Here is a 21,647-nt window from a genome sequence, read left to right on the forward strand (position 1 = left end):
ATTTTCTCTATACAAAAAAACATTTATCTTTTTGTCAAGTTTTGTGAAAAAATAAAATGGAATTTGAAAGATTCTGCAAATGGGTTGAAAGTTCCGATTGTAAATTCCAAATCTAAAAGCAAAATTTCAAGGTGCGATGGAATATGAGGATTTCCATAACTCAAAAATGATAAAATGCAAAGGGATGGAAGAAGGGGCCAAGAAACACAAGCTGACGTTTCACCCACATACTTTTGGTAAGAGGGAGATGGGAGTTCATACCTTTTCTAAAGGTATTTGATGCGTAAACAAATGTAACACATTCGATGGGATACAAGACTGGCTTTGTGGATATCCGTAGTTCGCATCGGCAACAACTGAGTCCTGCCACCCCCACCACCTTCGTACAAACTTTGAAATCTCAGTGTGTATATATATATATATATATATATATATATATATATATATATATATATATAAAAATAAAACAAAGTTATCGCTTCAATAATGAAAAAAATTCCATCGCGTAACAAAACCAGCAAGGGATCACAATGGACCTCTTGCAGTTCCTCCATGGTTTTAGATAATACACGTCTCCAGTCTGGTGATGTAGCGGCACAACATGATTTACGAGTGAATTTTGTTGTTTTTTTTCTTCTAATAATCAACCTAATAAAAAAAAACAAACTAAAATACAGAAAAATCTTTGATATATGTACCCATCATGGAATGAAAATATCACATTCCAAAAATTATGTAACTTGATTAACTATTTATGTTTTATTTATTTATTATCGTTTTACACATTTGCTTATATACACATGTTTTGGTTACCGAATTATATTAAACGATCTAGTATAACTTCATCATACATTACAGAAACCTGTAAGGCCTGATGAAGTTACTAGATCATTTAATACAATTCGGTAACCGAAACATGTGTAACTAAGCAGATAAAATGGCAATAAAAAAATAAAACATACTTGCTCTGCAATAGCATTGAGCACTTTCTTCAGGTTTTTAATAATTACCATTTTTGCTAAATATAATATATATATATATATATATATATAAAATTCTATGATGAAAAGAGGATGGTGTGTCTCGGTCTGCCCTCTTTAATAAATAAAGGGACAATTCAAACTATCAAGATCAAAATCAGCCTTATCGTGACTACGTCTTACTATCAACTGCTAAAAAAACAAAAACTACTTCATCAATATATTTTTGGAATATGACATCCTCGTTCCGTGACGAATACGATACGTACAAAGATTTTTTTTTTTTTTTTAAATTTCTGGAATCCTTTGAGATGAGGCTTCATAATTTGTGCATTCATTTTTTATTTATTGTTTGCAAACAGTTATTCTCATCTTCATAGTTGTTATTTCACCACATTTTGCCCAACTCATCCTCTGGCCTTCTTCAGATGATTAGTCGCAACGGGATAGGAATGCTGAGTCTTATAACTGTATCCCCAGTAATTACTGCCTTCCATAGTTGTCTCATCGTGTTTTGGCTAATTAAACCTCTGGCCTGCTTTAGGTAGGATACAAGGCTCACCTGGAACCACAGAGACTCAACGTCTACCCACTGTGCCATGGGCCTACGAACGTGGTGAAACAAAAACAACTATGAAGATGAGGATAAGTCCACAAAAAAAAAAAAAAAAAAAAAAAAAAAATGCACAAAAACTCTTCTGCATTTTTGTTTTTTTAATTGGTTAAATTCTGAACAACCAAATTTTGTCGTAACGATACGTGCAGATCTCAACGGCAATCATCATATTTGGTTTAACGTTCTTCTTACACGTGTTGCCCGACTTTTAGAAATTCTTTTTTTTTCCAACTAACCTATCTCTGTCCAGGTATTTACTTATACTTCTTTCTTTCAAGGATATTCTCATCACTTCCTCCCATATTTTACTTTGCCATTCTCTGTCAACTGTTCTACATCTACTAATCCAAGAACTAATTTTGGTATTTCTACATGACCAAATCAACAAAGTCGCCCGTTCTGCACTAGAATGTCCAACTGTAATATTCCCCTGAGGTCATTAGTAGAGCTATGACAAAAGCATATTCTTTTCATTGTCATGACTCAAGTATATATCCGACACAGTTAGACATAACTAATCAACCGAGAATGACATCACTTTATATAAAAGCATATAAGATATCAACGGACACACTCGAGAGTCAAAACAATGAAAAGAATATGCTGTTGTCCATTTATCAGACTCACAGTACTTGTCCATTATATCGTCCATTTTCCAATAACTTTGCTTATTCCATTGTTTATGTCGGTAAATATTAGGTAAATGCTTCTTGGGACATCCATTAATTGATAGTGAAAGAGTCATTATGGGGTTTTTAAAGGTTGATTTGTATATGTGGTACACCAAACCTGCATACAATCGATGGTACGCCAAGAACTAGAGCGGTTATGCCCCCCCATCGTCAAATATATGTCAAGACTCTAAGGACAAATTTATCCTTAGTTGACCTTTGACAACTAATTGCTTTCGTTTACTAGCCAAACCCACATGATTTTTAGAATATGACATATTCGTTCTATGGGTAGTATGTACATCATTAAGATTTTTCTGTGTGTGTTTTTTTTTTTTTTTAATAAGTGTAATTCTAAATACACACCGAATTTTATACTTGAAGATATGAACATTCGAATCTCCTCAGATGTTTTTTTAAACAGCTTTTGTTAAAAACAAAGTATATTGTTTCGTTAAACTTTTATTGTTGAAATAATTTGACTTTCCTCGTTTTATTTATAAAAAAAGTTGAAAAGATTTTTTTCACTCAGTAGTGAGCTTGGAAAGAGTGTCGGTGAAAGAAACACAATCGCCAAAACATAGGCGTTTCATTATTTCTAGTCGCCACTTTGAAAAATCACTTGCAAATGCGACTGTTTCACTCGCAATGTAAAGCCCTGTATGTGATGCTTTTTTTAGAACCCGATCATCAGTTTGCTGATAAGTGTAACTAGAACTACTGCGACTCATGGAATAGCAGGATTTGTGGTCAAGATTTACTCCTCTAGATCAGCCGTGTTCTGTCCATATCCATATTTAACAGATAACATCAAGATGGATGTGGCTCATCACCATGTTATACTATGGACGCACAAAGTGTTAGCAAGTGATTGAAAAAAAATTTAAAAAATAACGTTGGAAGTAAAAAAAAAAAAGGCCATAATAATGGACGGAAATATTTCAATAGCAAAACAGAAGCTAGTAAAAAGATGATGGGGTTGGGTAAAGAGGGTTGGAGCGATCAAAACCTTTTGAACTCTCAAGACAAGACGTCTCACGGGCTGTAGTCAATTTCCGAATAATCAACCCTGTCTGGCTTGTATAGCAATTGCAGAAGTGGTCAGTTTCTATCAGGCAAGCGTGGTGATGACCAAGACAAAAGTCCAGACAATATATTTAGTTTTGGATAGTTTTCAGTTTGGAACAGTTGAGGACAGATGGTGGCTCAGAGCAGTTCAGGAGAATTTAATCGACTGACAATGATGACCTCAACAGGCAACTGTTTCCCATGATGATATCACATATACATGCGCGTGCACACACACACACGTACACACACACACACTGCAACTGATATCTACAGAACATGTTGTAGTCTGTATTTTATCGTGTTGCTTGTTTTGTTTTTTTTACTGGAAAGCTAGTGACTGTGCCCTTGGCGATTGATAAGACGGTGCGGCCAGAATGAGAAGACAACTACGACAAACAGCATTGTTGTTGGTCATACTTGTCAAGGGTGACATCATAGTAGTCAGTTTCTATTAGGCAGGTGTGGTGGTGACCAAGACAAAAATACTGGACATAGAGGTCAATATATTTAAGTCAGTTTTGGATAGTTTTCAATTTTGGAGGGTTGAACACAGAAAGTGGCTCGGAGCAGATCAGGAGTTTTACCAACTGACAATGATGACCTCGACAGACAACTAACATGTAGATGTTAGTGATTAGAAGGTCATTTTCCACAATGATGCTGCACACACAGAGTGCAACGGATATCTACAAAATGTGCTGGTGTCTGATTTTCTCGTGTTTATTTTTATACTTGTAAGCAAGCCAGTGTTCACACCCTTGGAAATTACCAAGGTGTGTGAGAGAGATGACGACACGGCCAGAAAGAGAAGAAAAATATAATTATTCACTATTGATAGGCTGACTGCACTTTCCTTTTGCTTTATTAAAAGATATCAAACTCTCAGATGGTGTTTATTTCTGAAGCTATGCAAGACTTAAATTTAAGAAAAATGTGCTAAACAGTAATGTATATAAAAAAAAAACGTCAGATTGTGTTTTCTTCTTTTTCTTATCAGGGTATTGTAGCAATCCCATGCCATTGGCTAATGTAAGTAAAAGGAGGTAAAACTTGATGATCTTGGTGATAGATGATTGTGAAAGTGACGAGTAGGAGTGATGATTTAAATATAGTGGTGGTGGTGGTGGTGGTGGTGGTGGTAATAGTTTTCCGAGCGTTGTTTTACCTGGAGTTGCTGCTGTATCAGGTGGGCCTGCTGCTGTAGAAGGTGTTGCTGTTGCTGAGGGGTTAAATAATGGTGTTGGGCGACAACAGACTGGATATCGGCTCCTGTGGCCATGCCAACTGCAGGCACACCCTGCAGCTGTGGCTGGTCGGGAGCAGCTGATGTGGTGGCGGTGGTGGCTATAGACGGAGTTAAAACCTGTTGTGTCTGCAACTGTGGAGGAGGGGGAGGAGGAGGAGAAGATACCTGCTGGTTGGGAGGATGGACCTGCTGCGTAGTAATTTGTTGTTGCTGTTGCTGCTGCTGCTGCAAAGGCGGTAGAGGGGACTGCGTCTGTGGTAACGGATGTGGAGAAAATAGTTGAAGAATCTGAACTTGCTGATCCTGCTGCTGCTGCTGTTGCTGCTGCTGCTGCACGGACATTCTTTGGATGATTTGTCGAGGCTGGGGCATTTCCAATGTTGTACTGGAACCTGGAACCTCGCATTCTGCACAATTCAGAAAAAGAAACAAATAATATTAAAATTAACATGTTAAAAAAAAACAAATAAGAAAAAAACAAATACAGGCCGACTAAGTATGTATGGAAAACTAAGATTATTACAGTTAACTAATAAATTCTTTCCCCAGTTTAAATTATCTCCCGCTGGATAAGTGCTGTTTGAAGGTCACCAGTTAATCATGACATTTTACAAATTTGCACAAGTGGGAGAAAAAAAAAAAAAAAAAAAAAAAAAAAAAAGAAATAATTAACAGTGGCTTAAAAATAATTATAACTCTAAATGTTTGAACATGGTGATGTGAGGGGAGTGAGAGGACTTAATGCATAGAGGGTGAAAGTCTTTACTAACTTTATTAAATTGCCAGTCCAGTGTTTGATGAGAGAGTAGTAGTAATTTTTTTTAGTGAGTGAAAGTTAGACCCACTTTCTCTAAATGTGACTGTCTCATGAGAATCTGATTTGTTGGAACAAATTTAGGACATTTTAAAATCAAATTGAAGTGAATATAATAAGTAACCATTTATTATTATATTAAAGCCACGTCAATCAACTCGTGTCCCTTTTTATACAAATGTTTTCATCACACAAAATAAAATCTAAAAGATAACTTAGTTCTAAGATTGAGTTATGTTTGAAAGGGATTGCGTTAATCTAATTAGTTTGTTTTCTAAGAATTCATTTGTGTCAGTAATTTCATTTATACAAACTTCCCTGCGTCTGAAAGTAAACATTTTATTAAAACATTATACAAAGGGCAGTTGTTTGTTAAAGTTTAGATAAAACTTTAAAAATACACAACAAACCCCTTCAAGGTTAGTATTTCTTTAACAGTGTTTGTACAGACTTTCAATGTCCATTTTCAAAATTTTTTAAGGCCTTCTCCAGACAAAATTCAAGTTTTCAAAACAAAACTGGGTTTGTTTTACAATCCACAGCGATACGGAAAAAAAAAAAACTGGTAAAAAAATCAAATATGCAACAAATAAATGTTACCATAGCCAATAAAAGTTACTTTGCAATTCACCTGCATCATTTTTTTAGTATTTTTAAATAGTGTTTAAATTTTTTTTTTTCTTTTTTTTAATTTCATCTCAAAATACGAACTCTCATTTTAGGTTTTCATCAAATGATATGAAGAATTAAACACATTTTTTGATTTTATCATGTATTAATACAACCCAGGATTTTTTTTTTTTTTTTTTTTAAACGAATTAAAGGATGTTAACTCTGGATTTAATCTGTTTTTTTTTTTTTTTTTTTTTGGGGGGGGGGGGGGGTATTTAACATATTTAATATTTATGCCAGGGCTATAAATTATTATATAAAGAGCAGTTGCTTGTGTGTTTGTATATCCAGCTAAAAGTCCCAAACTACTAAACAAAGACCCATCAAGATGCTATTATCATGATCAGCACTTAAATGAATATCTAAACATTACAAAAAAATTATTCAATTTCTTAACATCAACTGGACCTGGTTTAGTCATGAAAAAGTGGTGGTGGTGGGGGGGCGGTCAGCATATGTATTAGCTTAGAAATAAACTGTCGACTACTTACATGAGGAATATATTCTGTAAAGGAGAACTGTCTTGTATGGGTCTTGCTTAAGAGGAATGGGCTGGGCAGAGGAAACGAGGGAGGGGGGAGAAAAAAAATCGAGAGGAAATGGAGGGAGAAAAAAAAAAAATCGAGAGGAAATGGAGGGAGAAAAAAAAAATCGAGAGGAAATGGAGGGAGTAAAAAAAAAATCGAGAGGAAATGGAGGGAGAAAAAAAAAATCGAGAGGAAATGGAGGGAGAAAAAAAAAATCGAGAGGAAATGGAGGGAGAAAAAAAAAAAAACAAAACAAAAAAAAAACGTTGGTAATATTCCGATCAAGTTTATCTAAACTGACATAAGATACCCGACAAAAACTTAGTGTTTAAAAATTTTTTTTAAAAATCCTAGTTAATTATAAAGTTAGCACCGGATGAAAACTTTGCGTTTTTTTTTTTACTGAAAATAATGGCCAATGTTTAAAACGTTAGAAAACACGTTAAAATTCAGGAAAAAGAATTCTTATTGAATACTGTCATTGTATGTTAATTTCAATGAAAAAATGGGTAATTGTACAGTTTTAATCAAGACATTAAAAAATGAAAATATCGAAAAAAAGGTTATATTGTATGTATCCGTTATGGAATGAAGTTCTCCGGAAAAAAAAAAATTTCACTTAATCTTATCAAGTAGCTATTTTTTTACAGCGAAAACACAATTTCTGATACTGAGCAAAAGGATAATTATGTTTAGATAATTATGTTTTAGGAAGAAAAGCTTGTATTAAAGATGGGGAAGGAGTGGTGGCGCTTTGAGCTGAGTTATCTTCCCATGGCGTGTCCAAAAATTCAAAAATGGCTACCTTCATTGCGCTCTCATAAAAACGTGTTTTTCTGCTGTGAAAAGTGAATTTTTTTTTTTTCTAGAGATCCTCAGTCCAAAACGGATGCGTACAATATAACCTCTTTTCAATATTTTCATTTTTTAATGTCTTGATTAAACTGTACAAGTACCAAAAAATGAATTTGCACAGTTTATGGACTATATTGCAATAACATTATTTTGAAAGCCGTTCTTAGCAAGGTGAGAGGTGGGGCTACTTAAATATTCTGTACTTTTACCTAAGAATTTAATAAAGAAAAATATATTTGCATGAAGTAAGAGTGTGGATTTCCCTTACATCTTAGGTGTAGGAGCTAACAAAAAGGAAGCCTTTTGGTTGATCCAGACTATAGTCAATCACTTTAAGCCTTTTTCATTAGCAGATTCATTAATCAAACTGATATTTGGAATGGTGGGGGTGGGGGGGGGATTTGTGAGAGGGGGGTTCAAATGGATCTTGTGGAGCATGCACATTTAGTTTTGGCAGACTGAAGTTTACACCGCAAATGAAATGCCCTAACAAATAAAATCTGATAGTATATCATTGTTATGGTTTTTTTTATTGGAATCCTTTAAGATAAGTAATTTTTATATTTACTTACCTGCAGACTTATCCTCATCTTCATAGTTGTTTTCCGTTTCGGCCAGCTATACCACCTGACGAAGGCCACAGGAATAGTTGGCCGAAACGTGGTAAAACAACTATGAAGATGAGGATAACAGTCTGCAAAATAAATAAAAACTGATAGGGTTCATCACGTTCAGCTTAACATACATTTCAAGGAAAATAAATATTAAAATGCCTGGAAAAAAAAAGGGAGGGGAGTACATTAACAATGTCAGGGAGAAATTTGATCCATTCATCTGAAAAAGTCAAGAAAAGTAAAGTGTGTGTATGTGCATATAGGGGAGATGGAAGGCCTTCACATAATTGTGATCAACTGCATATCTAAGGGGAAAACATTTTTCTTTTTGAATAATTCATTAATTTTTAATTTATGAAATGCTTATTTTTTTTTTTTTCTACAGGAGGCAAGAAAAAAAAACTTTATGAAATAAATACTTGGAAGAAAGGAAGAAAAAGAAGAAAGAAAGGAGAGAAAGAGAGAGAGAGATAATGTCTATCACACTTATTAGTAGGGCTAGGACAACAGCATATTCTTTTCATTGTTTTGACACTCGAGTGTATATCCGTTGATATCTTATATGCTTTTATACAGAATGATGTGGTTCTCAGTTAAATTAACTGTGTCGGATTTTATACTTGAGAGTGAAAACAATAAGAATATGCTGTTGTCATAGCCCTACTTATTAGACACAGACATACAATGAAAGAAAGACTGAAAATTCATAGAAAAGGTTGTTTAGATATATCTCCAAACAAGGAGAGGAGTTAAATCAAATTAATTAATCTCTTACAAAATATTGTTTGGAGGAAATATTTTTATATAAGACAATCCCAACCTAATCAAATAGCTCAATATACACGATAGAGCAAATTAAAAATTGTATGATTTATAATTAAATTTTTTTGTAGTAAGAATATAGAATTTTTAAACAAAAATATATTTGAAGCAAGGAATAAACAAAATTGTAAGTTCTTTTCATTAAATTTTGTGCATTTCTTGCTTCAAATACGTCTATATTCCAAATTTGAAGATGCCCATCTTACCAGTTATTTCTTTTAGCAGGTTAAAATATTCAATTTTTGACAACACCTGTTTTGTAGTGCAAGGATTTTTGTCATTTGTATATGCTATGTAATTACATCGAGCTTCATAAATTAAAGGATTAGTATAAATAAAAGGTGAAATATAATTCAAAAAACATTTTTTTTCCTATGAACTTATTTTTAATATATCAGTTAAATAAATTTTTTTTTTCAAATGTTCTCAATTAATTGAACTCAATAAAAATGAATTTATACTTTCAAAACAAAAAAAAAAAAAACCTTCCTAAGCACAAAGATTTATTTAAATCATACTCATGGTATTTTATCATTAATATAGTGTATCTTACCCATGTTTCGTTGAATGGTGGAACTTCACAAAATAACTTATCAAAGACAGATTTATGTTCCATGTAAAAAAAAAAAAAATTCTCCAACTATCTTCATTCTTTCTTTCCTCCCTCTGAAGAACACAAATCTGTCTCAAGAGATACTTGAATTTCCATCATTTAACGAAACATGTGTAAGACACTATATGAATAAAATACTGTGAGTGTGATATAAATACATCTTCGGGCTGTGGAAGGCTTTCTAGTGAGATTATATATACACACACACACACACACGTATAGATATAACACTGACATAGCAATGTTTTAAACTTAAAAACTTAGATCGCTTCATACGCAAGAGAAAAATATGAACTGAATGACAGATTTTTTCGCCTGAAGAGATCTTAGTTTTTAATAAATTAAGATTTGAATATCACCATGCCAGTGTTATGTCTGTACATATCTGCATAAATAAAAATGTTAATATAAATAGTTCTAGTCATTATAAGGCACTATTATATAAACCCGGTTGAAATTATCTGAATTTTCACCAAGTGCTTCCACCCACTTTATTTTCGTTGTATGAAACTAAATATAGTCTACATTTGTAGACCTTATGTCGAGCAGTTGTGTTCCAAAATTTTATATGGTTAATTAAGATTGAATACTATGCAACCAAATATAGAAACAAATAAAAATACCTAACTTTATACATATGCTAGCAGGGAAACCCGACACTGAATGAGGATTAACAAATGTTTCAGAACAGGCATATTCGCATCAAAATCTGTGTAATCACCCATTTTCCATTTAAATCGACTGATTGATTGCCAGGCAATCAATGGTGTACTGGGAGGAGGCTTCACATGCCTTTCCACAGTGAATTACTTTACAATAAACTGTTGTCTACATTGCACTGTAGAGAATCTACAGTTGATTTTATAAAATCATTTTTATATATAATAGCTTGAATTAAAGTAACATTCATTACAAACACACCGTCTTAAGAAAAAACAAAAAAAAAAAAAAAAAAAAAAAAGAACACTACTATTGATTTTATACGCTGGGCCCTTGTTTGTGCGGTAATAAAACTTCTCAAATGATCCCCCCCCCACATAGGCATCACCACTTATCAAGGCCCAGAAGCCACTCGAGGATAAGGGTTAAAGAGTGTACAGTAGTTAATTGGACAATATAGTAATCGTTAGTAATGGAAATTCGGTAAATTTGTTAACTTAAGTGGAACGTCTCATCAAGAACTTGTTTACGTTGGACTTGAAGACAACCATATTGTAGGCACATAAATACATGGCGGATATTTCAAATCACAGTCTTCATAAAATTAAAATAGGGTAAATGTTTATTTTAACTGTAACAACGCCAACCATTCTAGTTTGTGCTCTTCGGGGTTATCGAGGCCGCTGAAAACGAATCTGGCATTTAAACCCGTCGCAAATTAACCATTTGCATGGTATTAACCCCTGAAGCCTGATTATTTTGCGCCATTTCACTGCTTTCGTTAACGCTTTTCTTACATGATGCGTTCACGTGTGAAATATTAAACTGTTCTTTTGCTCGGTTAATGTCAACGTGTTACAGAAAAAAGGTTAATTAGGCGGACGTACACGAGCGCCACCCCTCCAGCAAAACACTTGCGATATTAGGCTGTTCGTGAAAGGAAAAAGGAAGGCAAGGCAAGGCAGATGAAGACAGAAAAGAGAAAAAGATAGAGAAAGAAAGAAAAATCATAAAAAAAAAAAAAAATATAATGAGGTAAAGTCCTAGCAAGTTGTCAGAATAAGATTTTTCTGATTTAAAAAAAAAAAAAGTGGATTTTAAATAAAAAGCTGAGATTTTGCATGTACTGATTTAGGCAGAAATTCACTTTTCTGGATTTCTGTCTAAATCAGTAGATGTGAAGTCTTAGCTTTTTATTAAAATAAACCATAATTTTATTTAAAATGTGGGGCATTCACATCTATTAAAAGGTAATTTATTATAATCATAGTAAAGCTAAACTTTTTAGCTTATTAAAAGTGGGCAAAAGTTGACTTAGATTGAGTATTAAATACTAATCCCTATTATTTCCTATCTGTACATCGAACAGAGATCATAATACTTAGTTTGCTGCACCTATAATGACAAAGGTCCATACAAAAATTTCAGCCAGATCAGCCAAGTAATTTCTAAGAAATAGTGGAACAAACTAAGAAAAAAAATAATAATTTAGATTTACATAAGATAATCTTGTTTGGAGCTAACGGAGTAGTTCCTAGCTCACAATAGAAAAAAAAAGAAAAAAAGCTCAATATTTTCTGCATGAAAGATTAGAGCTTTAATTATACAAATTCAAAGATTTACAATAACATTTAAATCAGGTTTCAAACAATAAACAGTACGAACAAATATGCTTTTTTTTTTTTTTTTTTAAACATACATCTCAATTTTCTTCGACTTACTTCCATCGTTTTGAACTTCTGACATGTTTTTAAACAGGTTTTTCTAAAAAGAGAAAAACTTTTTTTTCTAACATGTTGGCAAGATTTGAGAGCATATCTTTCCATGCCTTTGCCGATCTGTTTAATAAAGGTTTCTTTCAAAACATACATAAGAAAAATACTTGTTTTAAAACCCCAATTAAATGCCATTTTAAATCTTTGAATTTCTGCGTGTGTTTGTGTGTGTGTGTGTGTGTGTGTGTGTGTGTGTGTATACATATATGTTGTTGATTTATTTTTTTATAAGTGATTCTGTGGTATTTTTAATTATGCTCATCTGAGCGTTTGAGAGAGTTACCTGCCCTTTGTTTCTATTTTTTATGTCACCTCCCACCCCCTTTTTGGGACATTTTTTTTATTATTATTAATTTTATTTACTAAACATTTGAATATTTTATTCAAATATTAAATATCTTTTCGTGCATAAAAAGTTATCCATGGATACATGTTTCTGGGTATCACCTGTCTTCAGCATGGCTAAACTTTTGACAACCCATAACAGCTCGATTGACAATCCGATGTTTTGTTTTACTACAGGGTCATGATACCTCGTCAAATTTTATGCACGATTTTTTATCGCTTTTAAATACAAGAGCTACTGTTGATTTAAAAAAATTTTTTTTATTAGTGATTTATTTAGGCATGTAAACATATTTAACAAGTAAAATTAATATTTATATATATATAATATAAAGCTGAATGTATGTGTGTGTCTGTCTGGTCACGAATAGGCTCCTATAGGGTTGACTATTTTAAAAACCTGATTACATATAATGATAGATGTATCGAGACACAGGAATGGGTATGTTTCATCTGGAATAATGAGGATTCATTAAAATTGTGGGGTCTGCGTTCGCGCCTGGTCCACAAAGTATGGAAAAAAAAAAAATGTTTACAAGTGTTTTTGATATAGATGTACATAATACTTTGATAAGTATGTTTTAACTTAAATAGGGATGGTATAATAAAATTGTGGGGTCTGCGTTCGCGTCTGGCCTCCATAGAATGGAAATAGGCACAAACTTTAATAAAGACTTTTCATATCTATCTGTGTAAGTATACTTTGATAATTATATTTCAGTTTGAAGAAATAGGGTATAATAAAATTATGGGGAGGGGGGGGGGTTCATTCGCACCTGACATCCATAGAATGGAAATATGTCACAAAGTTTAACAAGGTTTTTTAATATAGATCCACAGAATATTGTGATAAGTGTTTCAGTGTGAACAGGTATGGTATAATAAATTATGGGGTTTATCTATTTTATTTTTACTTTCATCATATTTTGCTTTGGTTTTGATATCCCCAATTTCAACCCAAATTTACAACCCTTCCTTTTCATAACCTATCATACTTTCATAAATCAGAGTGCATTTTCTGTAGGCTGTTTTTGAACCCAGTCAACACGTACTTTTGCTAGTGTGAGTGTATATATATATTTATATACTTCAGAATAATGTAATGCAATAAACCTACTGGTATGCAAATCCAGTGATTACCAATCAAAGGAGAAACCAGGGAATCATGCCTACTTTGGATTGCTACCTTGCCTTGGAGGAATTCCAATACGCATTGGACCATTTTACCTCCCTGTTACCAAAAACTTTCACTTCAGGATTTACCATACAATTTTGATCTGAAGTTCAATATCCTTTTCATTCTGCAAAAATATCTAATTTCCCTTATTCTATGATTTAAAAAATTTTAATTATAATTTTCTATGTTTATTGCATTTAGCAAATTAGGTGCAAAGCATTTATAATATTTGCTGATATTTTTTTTCCTCTGAGGAGATGAATAAACATCGAAAACTCATGGGCTAAGAAAATATATTTTATTAAAATGTATTGTTTTTCAAATAATAAAAATTGTAGATTTGAATTTCAACTGTTTCCAATCATAAAATTTAAATTACTAAATTATATATATATATATATATATATATAGCAAAACTTAACTAATGGATAAACCATTTAGATATTTGGTCTAAGCAGAAAAAAAAAAAATTTAACACATCAATAAATAAATTTTCCATTCTCTGACAAAGTCCACACAGAAAATTTTTTCAAAGATTAAAATCATTACCGTAACAGAAATAACTATAGCTTTGGTGTGAGTTCATAGATTTATCATTTACATCATGTTTCAAATATAAGCAATCATAAAATAAATGGGCGAATATTATCAATTATTGGAAATAATCTTAATAGTATAAATTTATTTTGCTTAAACTACATATTAGCATTAAAAATAATTTAATATATAAAAAGTTTTTTTGTTCCTCTTATTTTTTTAAAAATGTTCAGATTTTGTTCTAGCTATGAAGATATGGCATCCTACTGTATGCCAGACATTTACTGCTATCTCATACATTCCAATCAAGAGATATGTGCAGTTAAAAATCCCAAACTACAAAACAAAAGCCCACAAAGTTGTTATATTATTGACTAGTGTGGTTTCGGATAAATATCTAAAATTTCAAGAAATTCTTTAGGGGGTCAACTGAGCCAGGTTTTGAATGTGTTGACTATTATGTGTGTGCGTGTGTGTGTGTGTGTGTGTGTATATATATATTATGATATTGGGTTTTTATGGCAATCACCACCCTGAATTACTGACTCAATGTTTAATAATTTTAAAGGAACTGTAATTGGAAATTGTATCAGGATCAGGAATTTAGAACAGAATCAGTAATGGTATCAGAATTGTCCACTCGCAAATATATTTAAATATGTACCCCAGAAAAATGTAATTAAATGTATTATCCAATATTCACATTTTTTTTTCTTAGAAAAAAAATAATAAAAAATAAATGTAAATATTTAAAAATACATCAATAACTATATCTGCCATTCTTTGACAACGTCCAAACAAAAGAAAACTTATCAAGGTAATCTTTCAATTTGGTTATTTACAGAAGATAAAAAAATAAAATAAATAACTGATATAAAAACGAAAATCATTGTCACCAAAAAAATGGATTCGGGTTTACACATCTGACGACACATTAACCTCTTTTGACTTGATTAAAAATACCAAACTGATTAAAGACAAGTTGTCATTTTACTCAAAGCTAGTTCATACCATAATTCTGTAGCTCATATTGATGTTTTCCTTTGTTCACTGACCCTGCTACTTCGATTGTTCTACCTCTTCTCACCCAATCATTCTCATCCATTCTTTCAATATAACCAAACCAACAGAGTCTCCTGTTCTTTACACATCTTATACGATCCAGATTTAATCTTGCCTTATATTACACATTTATTTTATCTTTTTCCTATCATTTCTCTCCATGCAATGCCTGTCCTCAACCCATGCTGGTTACGTTTCATTTTTATAGATCACAAACTGTAATGAAATATGCCAATAACACGTTACAACAATCTTATATAGAGATTGTGTCCATCTGTCTGGCAGTTATATACATTTTTTTAAACAAATACATTAGGGAATTTCTCTCATTTAAAAATATCAGAGACATAAACTAACTTTTTTTTTAAAATGAAGAATATTGCATTAATAGTAAATAATAAATTCCCAGCAAATAAAGCAGACGCCATGGTTTGAAACCAAAATTGTGAGATCTACACTTTGAGGTTCTACAAACTGACCTATTTGGACTTAATGAATAAACCTTAAAACATCATAACTAAATAATTATAGCTTTGCCATGACATCATAGATTTATAATTTGTGTGAAATATTTGCTAATTTTCATCAGCTACTGGCAAATAGTTCCACTGCCTTTATATATGAATATCTTGGGAAAGACAAAAAGCTAAGGGAATAAACCCCAACAAAAAAGTATAGTTCTGAGTTCCGATAGGCAGATGATAAAGCACTGCAACACACTTCTGACAACTCTTGCATCTACACCGGCTGTATTGGCTTGCCTTTCCGTCGAATTTAGTCTGCAATGCCGAGAGGGGAACCCTGGTAACTGGGAAAACCTAGGTCTCCTTATTAACTGCCAAAGCAAGCATCTGGAGAGGCAACACCAGCTTCGATTTTATAGCCACAGCCGGCACTGCAGTACACCAGACAAGATGCAGAATGTGGTTGTCTTGTTAGAAGGTTGCCTTCACATTTTAAAATAGGACTTCAAATGTAAGCGATCACAAAAAATAAATGATCATAAAAAAATGATCACAAAAAAATTAAATGATCACAAAAAAATAAGTGATCATAAATTAAATGATCACAAAAAATTAAATGATCACAAAACATTAAATGATCACAAAACATTAAATGATCACAAAACATTAAATGATCACAAAACATTAAATGATCACAAAACATTAAATGATCACAAAACATTAAATGATCACAAAACATTAAATGATCACAAAACATTAAATGATCACAAAACATTAAATGATCACAAAACATTAAATGATCACAAAACATTAAATGATCATAAAACATTAAATGATCATAAAACATTAAATGATCACAAAACATTAAATGATCACAAAACATTAAATGATCATAAAACATTAAATGATCACAAAACATTAAATGATCACAAAACATTAAATGATCATAAAACATTAAATGATCACAAAACATTAAATGATCATAAAACATTAAATGATCATAAAACATTAAATGATCATAAAACATGAGTAATATCAGCAATAGGATTGGAAATCATTTTAATATAAAATTGATTTTGCTTTAACTATATATTAGCGTTTAAAATAACTTAATATTCAAGGTATACTGTATTATATGAAAAGCAGTTGTGTGTGTGTATATATGTGTGTGTGTGTGCAGCTAAAAATAAAAAACTATAAAGATCTTTAGCGTGTCAAACTCCATATGACATGCATCCAACGCTTAACCGCTATATCTAGAGTCCACAAGTTCGCACCACATCATTAACTGCTTGTCTCTCTCCTTTTATTTCTTATCCATCTTTCTCCCTCTCTACCTCCGCCTTTAAAGTTTTACCCATCTTAGCCCCCCCCAAAAAAAACTTCTATTCTTATCTGTGTCCGGTTGAATATTTTAAACCCCTCTCGTCACTTACCATCTTTCAATATTTCTTAAATCTTAACTGTTGCTGAATTAGAATTCTAATTAACTTTTTTTTTCTGTGCTTCTTCTAATATCGTTTTTCCTAATCATAATCATTTCTCTAAAATCTGATGAAGTTACTGAATCGTTGATACGACTCAGTAACAGAAACATATGCAACTAAGCAGATAAACCAGTAATAAAATATATATATATATATATACTCTGCAATAGTATTGAGCACTTTTCAGGTTTTTACTAATTATCATTTTTGCTAAATATATATATATATATATATATATATGTGTGTGTGCATGTGTGTAGCTAAAAATTTAAAAAAAACTATAAAACAACCACACACAAAAAACAGTCAGTATATTCTTGATCAACGTTGTCCCGTATGAATAATATCTCAAATTTGAAAAGAAATTATTAATTCTTATGGGGCTAAGTCGGTAGAAGTGGGATCAGCTATTTTATGTACTAACTTGAAAAGAAAATGGCAACTCGTTCATACAGGAATCTAGTACATAAAGGAGAATTGGCTGTGTGTGCGTGTGTATGTGTCCAGCGAGAGGAATGGGCTGGGTAGAGAGAATGAGACGTAGGGTTTAAGTGGGGGGATGGATAGAGATAGAATTTTTTTTTTATAGAAATGTGTTACACTTTTGCCTCGGCTAATACAAAGTAGCTCTACTACAAGGGACGTTCCAAAAGTAATACCTATTTTTTTTTTTTTTTTTAATCTAATTCGAATGGATCAGAGAGGCGTGCAAATTGCATTGCTATGATGGCTGGACGTATACATTAACAACCTGAAAGTTTCATCTCTCTGTTGCCGATATTGACAGTGAGGGACTTTTTAAGAACTCAATCCCTGTCATGGACGTGCGTCAGAAGCAGAGATGTGTCATTGAGTTCCTGGCGAAATTGCATTGAGAATGGTGGTGACTATGGAACAGAAAAGGTTGCTCATTTTAATATTACCACTCCCATCTTCGTAGCTCTTAACTTTTTGAGTAAAAAAAATAATAGGAGGCTTTATTTTTGGAGTGACCCTCGTAGTAAGAAATAATTAGTGTTCACAGAGATTGCTTATACATTTATAGCAAACCTTAATTAGGTCTGATTAATTTCAGTATTAAAGAGAAAAAAAAAAAAAAATTGAAATTGGCCATTCAGACTGAAAGCTTTGTATGTTAGCAAATGCTATTGAAGTTGAACTTTAAAAACCCAAAGAGCCTTATACGAGAGAAAAACAATCCAGTTTTTTTTTTCTCCATATAAAAACATTGAACAAGGTTCTAGTCTAACTTTACATTGAAAAAAAAAAATGACCAAATTATGTTTTTATTGCTTTTAAAATATTTTGAATTTTAGTAAAGGTTGGTAGAGTACCTCATTCTCACGAATCTGTCCTGGGATAAATATACTAACTTGCGTCAATAAAATAAAAGCTAAACTTATTTTCCGACTAATAGAGTATCAAATTGGTGAAAAAAAAAAAATAAAATAAATACATAAAAAAATAAAAAAAATTTTTTTTTTTTTTTTTGTAAATAAGCCTAACGCACCCAAAGATTATCCATGCCAAGACTCATATTTTACTTAAACTTTCCAAACTTAAAGTAAAAAATAAAAAATTTATTCATTGTTTTTTTTTTTTTTGTTTTTTTTTTTGTTGTTAAATGAAAGTTTACACCATGCTGCACAACATTTTGGGGCTACGAACAGACAGAGAGCTTTAAACAAGTGTCCATGAGACCAACCATCATCCAACCAACCAACAAGAACAAGAACAAGTGAGCAGGAGTCGGTTGGAAGGAGAGGGGGGAGGGACACACACGTACCTCTAGCGTTTTCCTCGTTGAGCCGCCCGATATTTAGAGGGAAGGACTGCAAGGTGGCACTTCCAGCAATGTTATCAAAAGGTGGTCCCTTGTTCTGTCCATTGTTCAAATTACTTGCGGAGGTGGACGCTGGTGTGGCTGCCATGACCGATGTCGAGGAGGAAGAGGAAGACGAAACAGAGGAAGAGGAGGTAGGTGATGGCAAAGAAATAGATGTCAGAAGCGAACTGGCCACGCTGGTGGCAGTAGTGGACACTGTTGCTGCTGCTGCGGCTGCTGCTGCTGAGGTGACTGTGGTCAACACCTCCCGATTCACCTGCCTCTGTCTTTCGATCAGTCTGTTCAGGACTTCTTTACTATTGACCAGCAGGTTGCCCTCGGACCGATTGATAGCCTGCTCAGGGTAGCAGTCATCGCCTGTCAGGGGGGGTTCACCGAAAAACGCTTGCAACTGACTGTACACACTGTTACTAATATCGGGGTTTTCAAACGAAGACTCAAGAATCTCAGACAAGTTCTCAGTCTGCTGTATGCTGCTACAGTCACGGCTGCATTTGGATTGTTCTTCAAGTATTTGCAGGGGCCCAGGGCTAAACTGGTGCCCTCCGAGGGCCATCTGCTGTTGTTGCTGCTGCAGTGCATGTTCAAGTTGATCAAAACTATGTTGCCCACCTGGTTCGGCAGTTTGCATCTTTCGTTCAACCTCTTGGAGTTCCTCAAAGATTTGCTGCCGACGGATTTGCTGTTCTTCAGGTCCAAAATCACCACACTCTTGTTCTCGGGCCATGACTGTGTTAATCAACGTCTCCATTTTCTCTGGTCTAAAGTCCATTGGGTCAGTCGGTAACATATCGGAGAGCATACCGCCCTCGGGTGAGATAGCATAATTATACAAATGAGGCATGTTGAACCCTTTGGTTGTCTTAACATAACTATCCCCGGTCTTCTTCCATTTCTGTGCATTCAACCGGAGTTGGTTAGAGTGTCTCGGTGAAAAACACGAATCCTTATCATATAGGTTTTTAGATAGACATTGTTGACCTGAAACGACAAGTAGAACTTATATAATGGCTTAAAGGTGGCCCTAAGCCAAAATCAGGCATCTTGGGGTGCATTGGCGCTAGAGGTTCTTCACAAGAGTTAGCATAGCCAGCAAAAGGGTTGGAATGGTTTTAATAAAATTCTATGAATAAACCATAACCTTTAGTAATTCCCAGGACTCTAAAAGTGAAGAATTTTGGTTAAAAAAAAAAAAAAAAAAAAAAAAAAAAAAAAATTTTTAAAAGAAAAGAAAAATTTTTTTTAACGCAAAAATTATGTCAATCATGCACTCCATAAATAATCAAACCAAATATTTTTTATTATGGCTTAAATGAGTCCCTAAGCCAAAATCAGGTGTGTTTAGGATGTACTGGCAGATCATTGTAAGTTAGCATAGCTAGCAAGAGAGAATGGTTTAATATAAAATTCTATAAATCTTTGGAAATTCCCAGGACTCTAAATTTTTTTTTTTTTTTTTTAACCAAAATTCATTTTTAAACATTAATTTAATGCTAAAATTAAGTCAATCATGCATTCCATAGTAACAAAACAAAACAAACAAAAACAAACATCTAAATATTTTTTAAAGGTAGCCCTAAGCCCAAATTCAGCATCTTGAGGTGCATTAGTCCTATAGGATCTTCACAAGAGCTAGGATAGCCAGCAAGAGGAGCAGTTTTAATAAAATTCTATGAATAGCTATTATCTTTTGTCGATTCCAAGAACCTAAAACTGAAGAATTTTGGTTAAAAAGTAATAAAAAAAATTAATTTAATGCTAAAATCAAGTCAATTATGAACTCCATAAAAAACAAACAATTAAAATAAGTTTTATAATGGCTTAAAGTAGTCCCTGAAATAAAATCAGACGTCTTTGGGATGCATTGGAAAAATCATTGAGAGTTAACATACCTGGCAAAAGGGTCAGAATAGTTTTAATATAAATTTCTGACTGACCATAAACTTTGGCAATTACTCTGGATTCTAAAAGCTAATATTTTGATTTTATATATATATAGCAAAATTAGGTCAATCATGCACCTATATATTGCTGTTAACACAATCATAAAGGAGGTGGGGGACATACATCTGAATATGCATTTTTTATATCATGGCTTAAAAATGTCCCTAAGAAAGCATCAGGCTCCTTGGGAATGCACCAAGATCTCCACGTAAAATATATTAAAAAAAAAAAAAAAATCTATGAGACAGTTACTGAGAGTCATCCAAGGATCTGGTGACTTCAATTAACTTTGGTGAATATCCTTTACCAATTCCTGAAATTCTAAAAAGAAATGATTTTGTTTTATTAATTCTACTTGAGGAGCTAGTCTTACACAAAAATCTTAGATTCTAAATACAGTAGAACCCCGGGATACAGCATTAAAAATTAGTAACAAAATACAGTACAGTATATAATGCACACAAATGTAATCAAATGACATTATAAATAATAACGTAAGGCGGGGCAAATAACGTAATCATGGGCTGGAAAAACACTGTATTCCACATTGTAACCTGAAAAACCTGTATCCTAGAGCCACCGTATCCCGGGGTTCTACTGTAAACTGAGTACAAAGCTGAAGATGATATAAAAATTCATAATTAAGGAAGAGCAGATCATAATCAAGATAAGAAATAATAACTAATAGGGTATTGCTGCCACATCTGAACTGGTGCATCTACCACTAGCCTCTCGCTATTAGACAGGGTCCAGAAAAGAGTCTCCAATCTAATAGGTCTTGCACTAGCAACAAAATCCTAACCCCTGTCCCATCACCACATTGTCTCATCCTTATGCCAATTTTACAAG

General features: G+C 33.0%; 1 protein-coding gene across 16 annotated transcripts in view; it reads right to left on the reverse strand.

Moving 5' to 3' along the window:
- LOC145266346 (ankyrin repeat domain-containing protein 17-like) overlaps positions 1-21,647 on the reverse strand; it is a 331,800-nt gene that overhangs the window by 61,401 nt on the left and 248,752 nt on the right. For 6 of the 16 annotated variants that reach the window (XM_080121939.1, XM_080121938.1, XM_080121941.1 and 3 more), the window contains 2 exons: positions 18,795-19,835; positions 4,504-4,991 (listed from right to left, as the gene is read on the reverse strand). In XM_080121939.1, coding sequence (XP_079978065.1) covers positions 4,504-4,991; positions 18,795-19,835 — 1,529 coding nt within the window. The remainder of the gene's footprint in view (positions 1-4,503; positions 4,992-18,794; positions 19,836-21,647) is intronic. The other 10 variants (XM_080121948.1, XM_080121952.1, XM_080121954.1 and 7 more) reach the window with 3 other exon arrangements.

Source organism: Euprymna scolopes, chromosome 41 (assembly GCF_053919585.1).
Source record: "Euprymna scolopes isolate OS-2025 chromosome 41, ASM5391958v1, whole genome shotgun sequence".
NCBI classification, from domain to species: Eukaryota; Metazoa; Mollusca; class Cephalopoda; order Sepiida; family Sepiolidae; genus Euprymna; species Euprymna scolopes.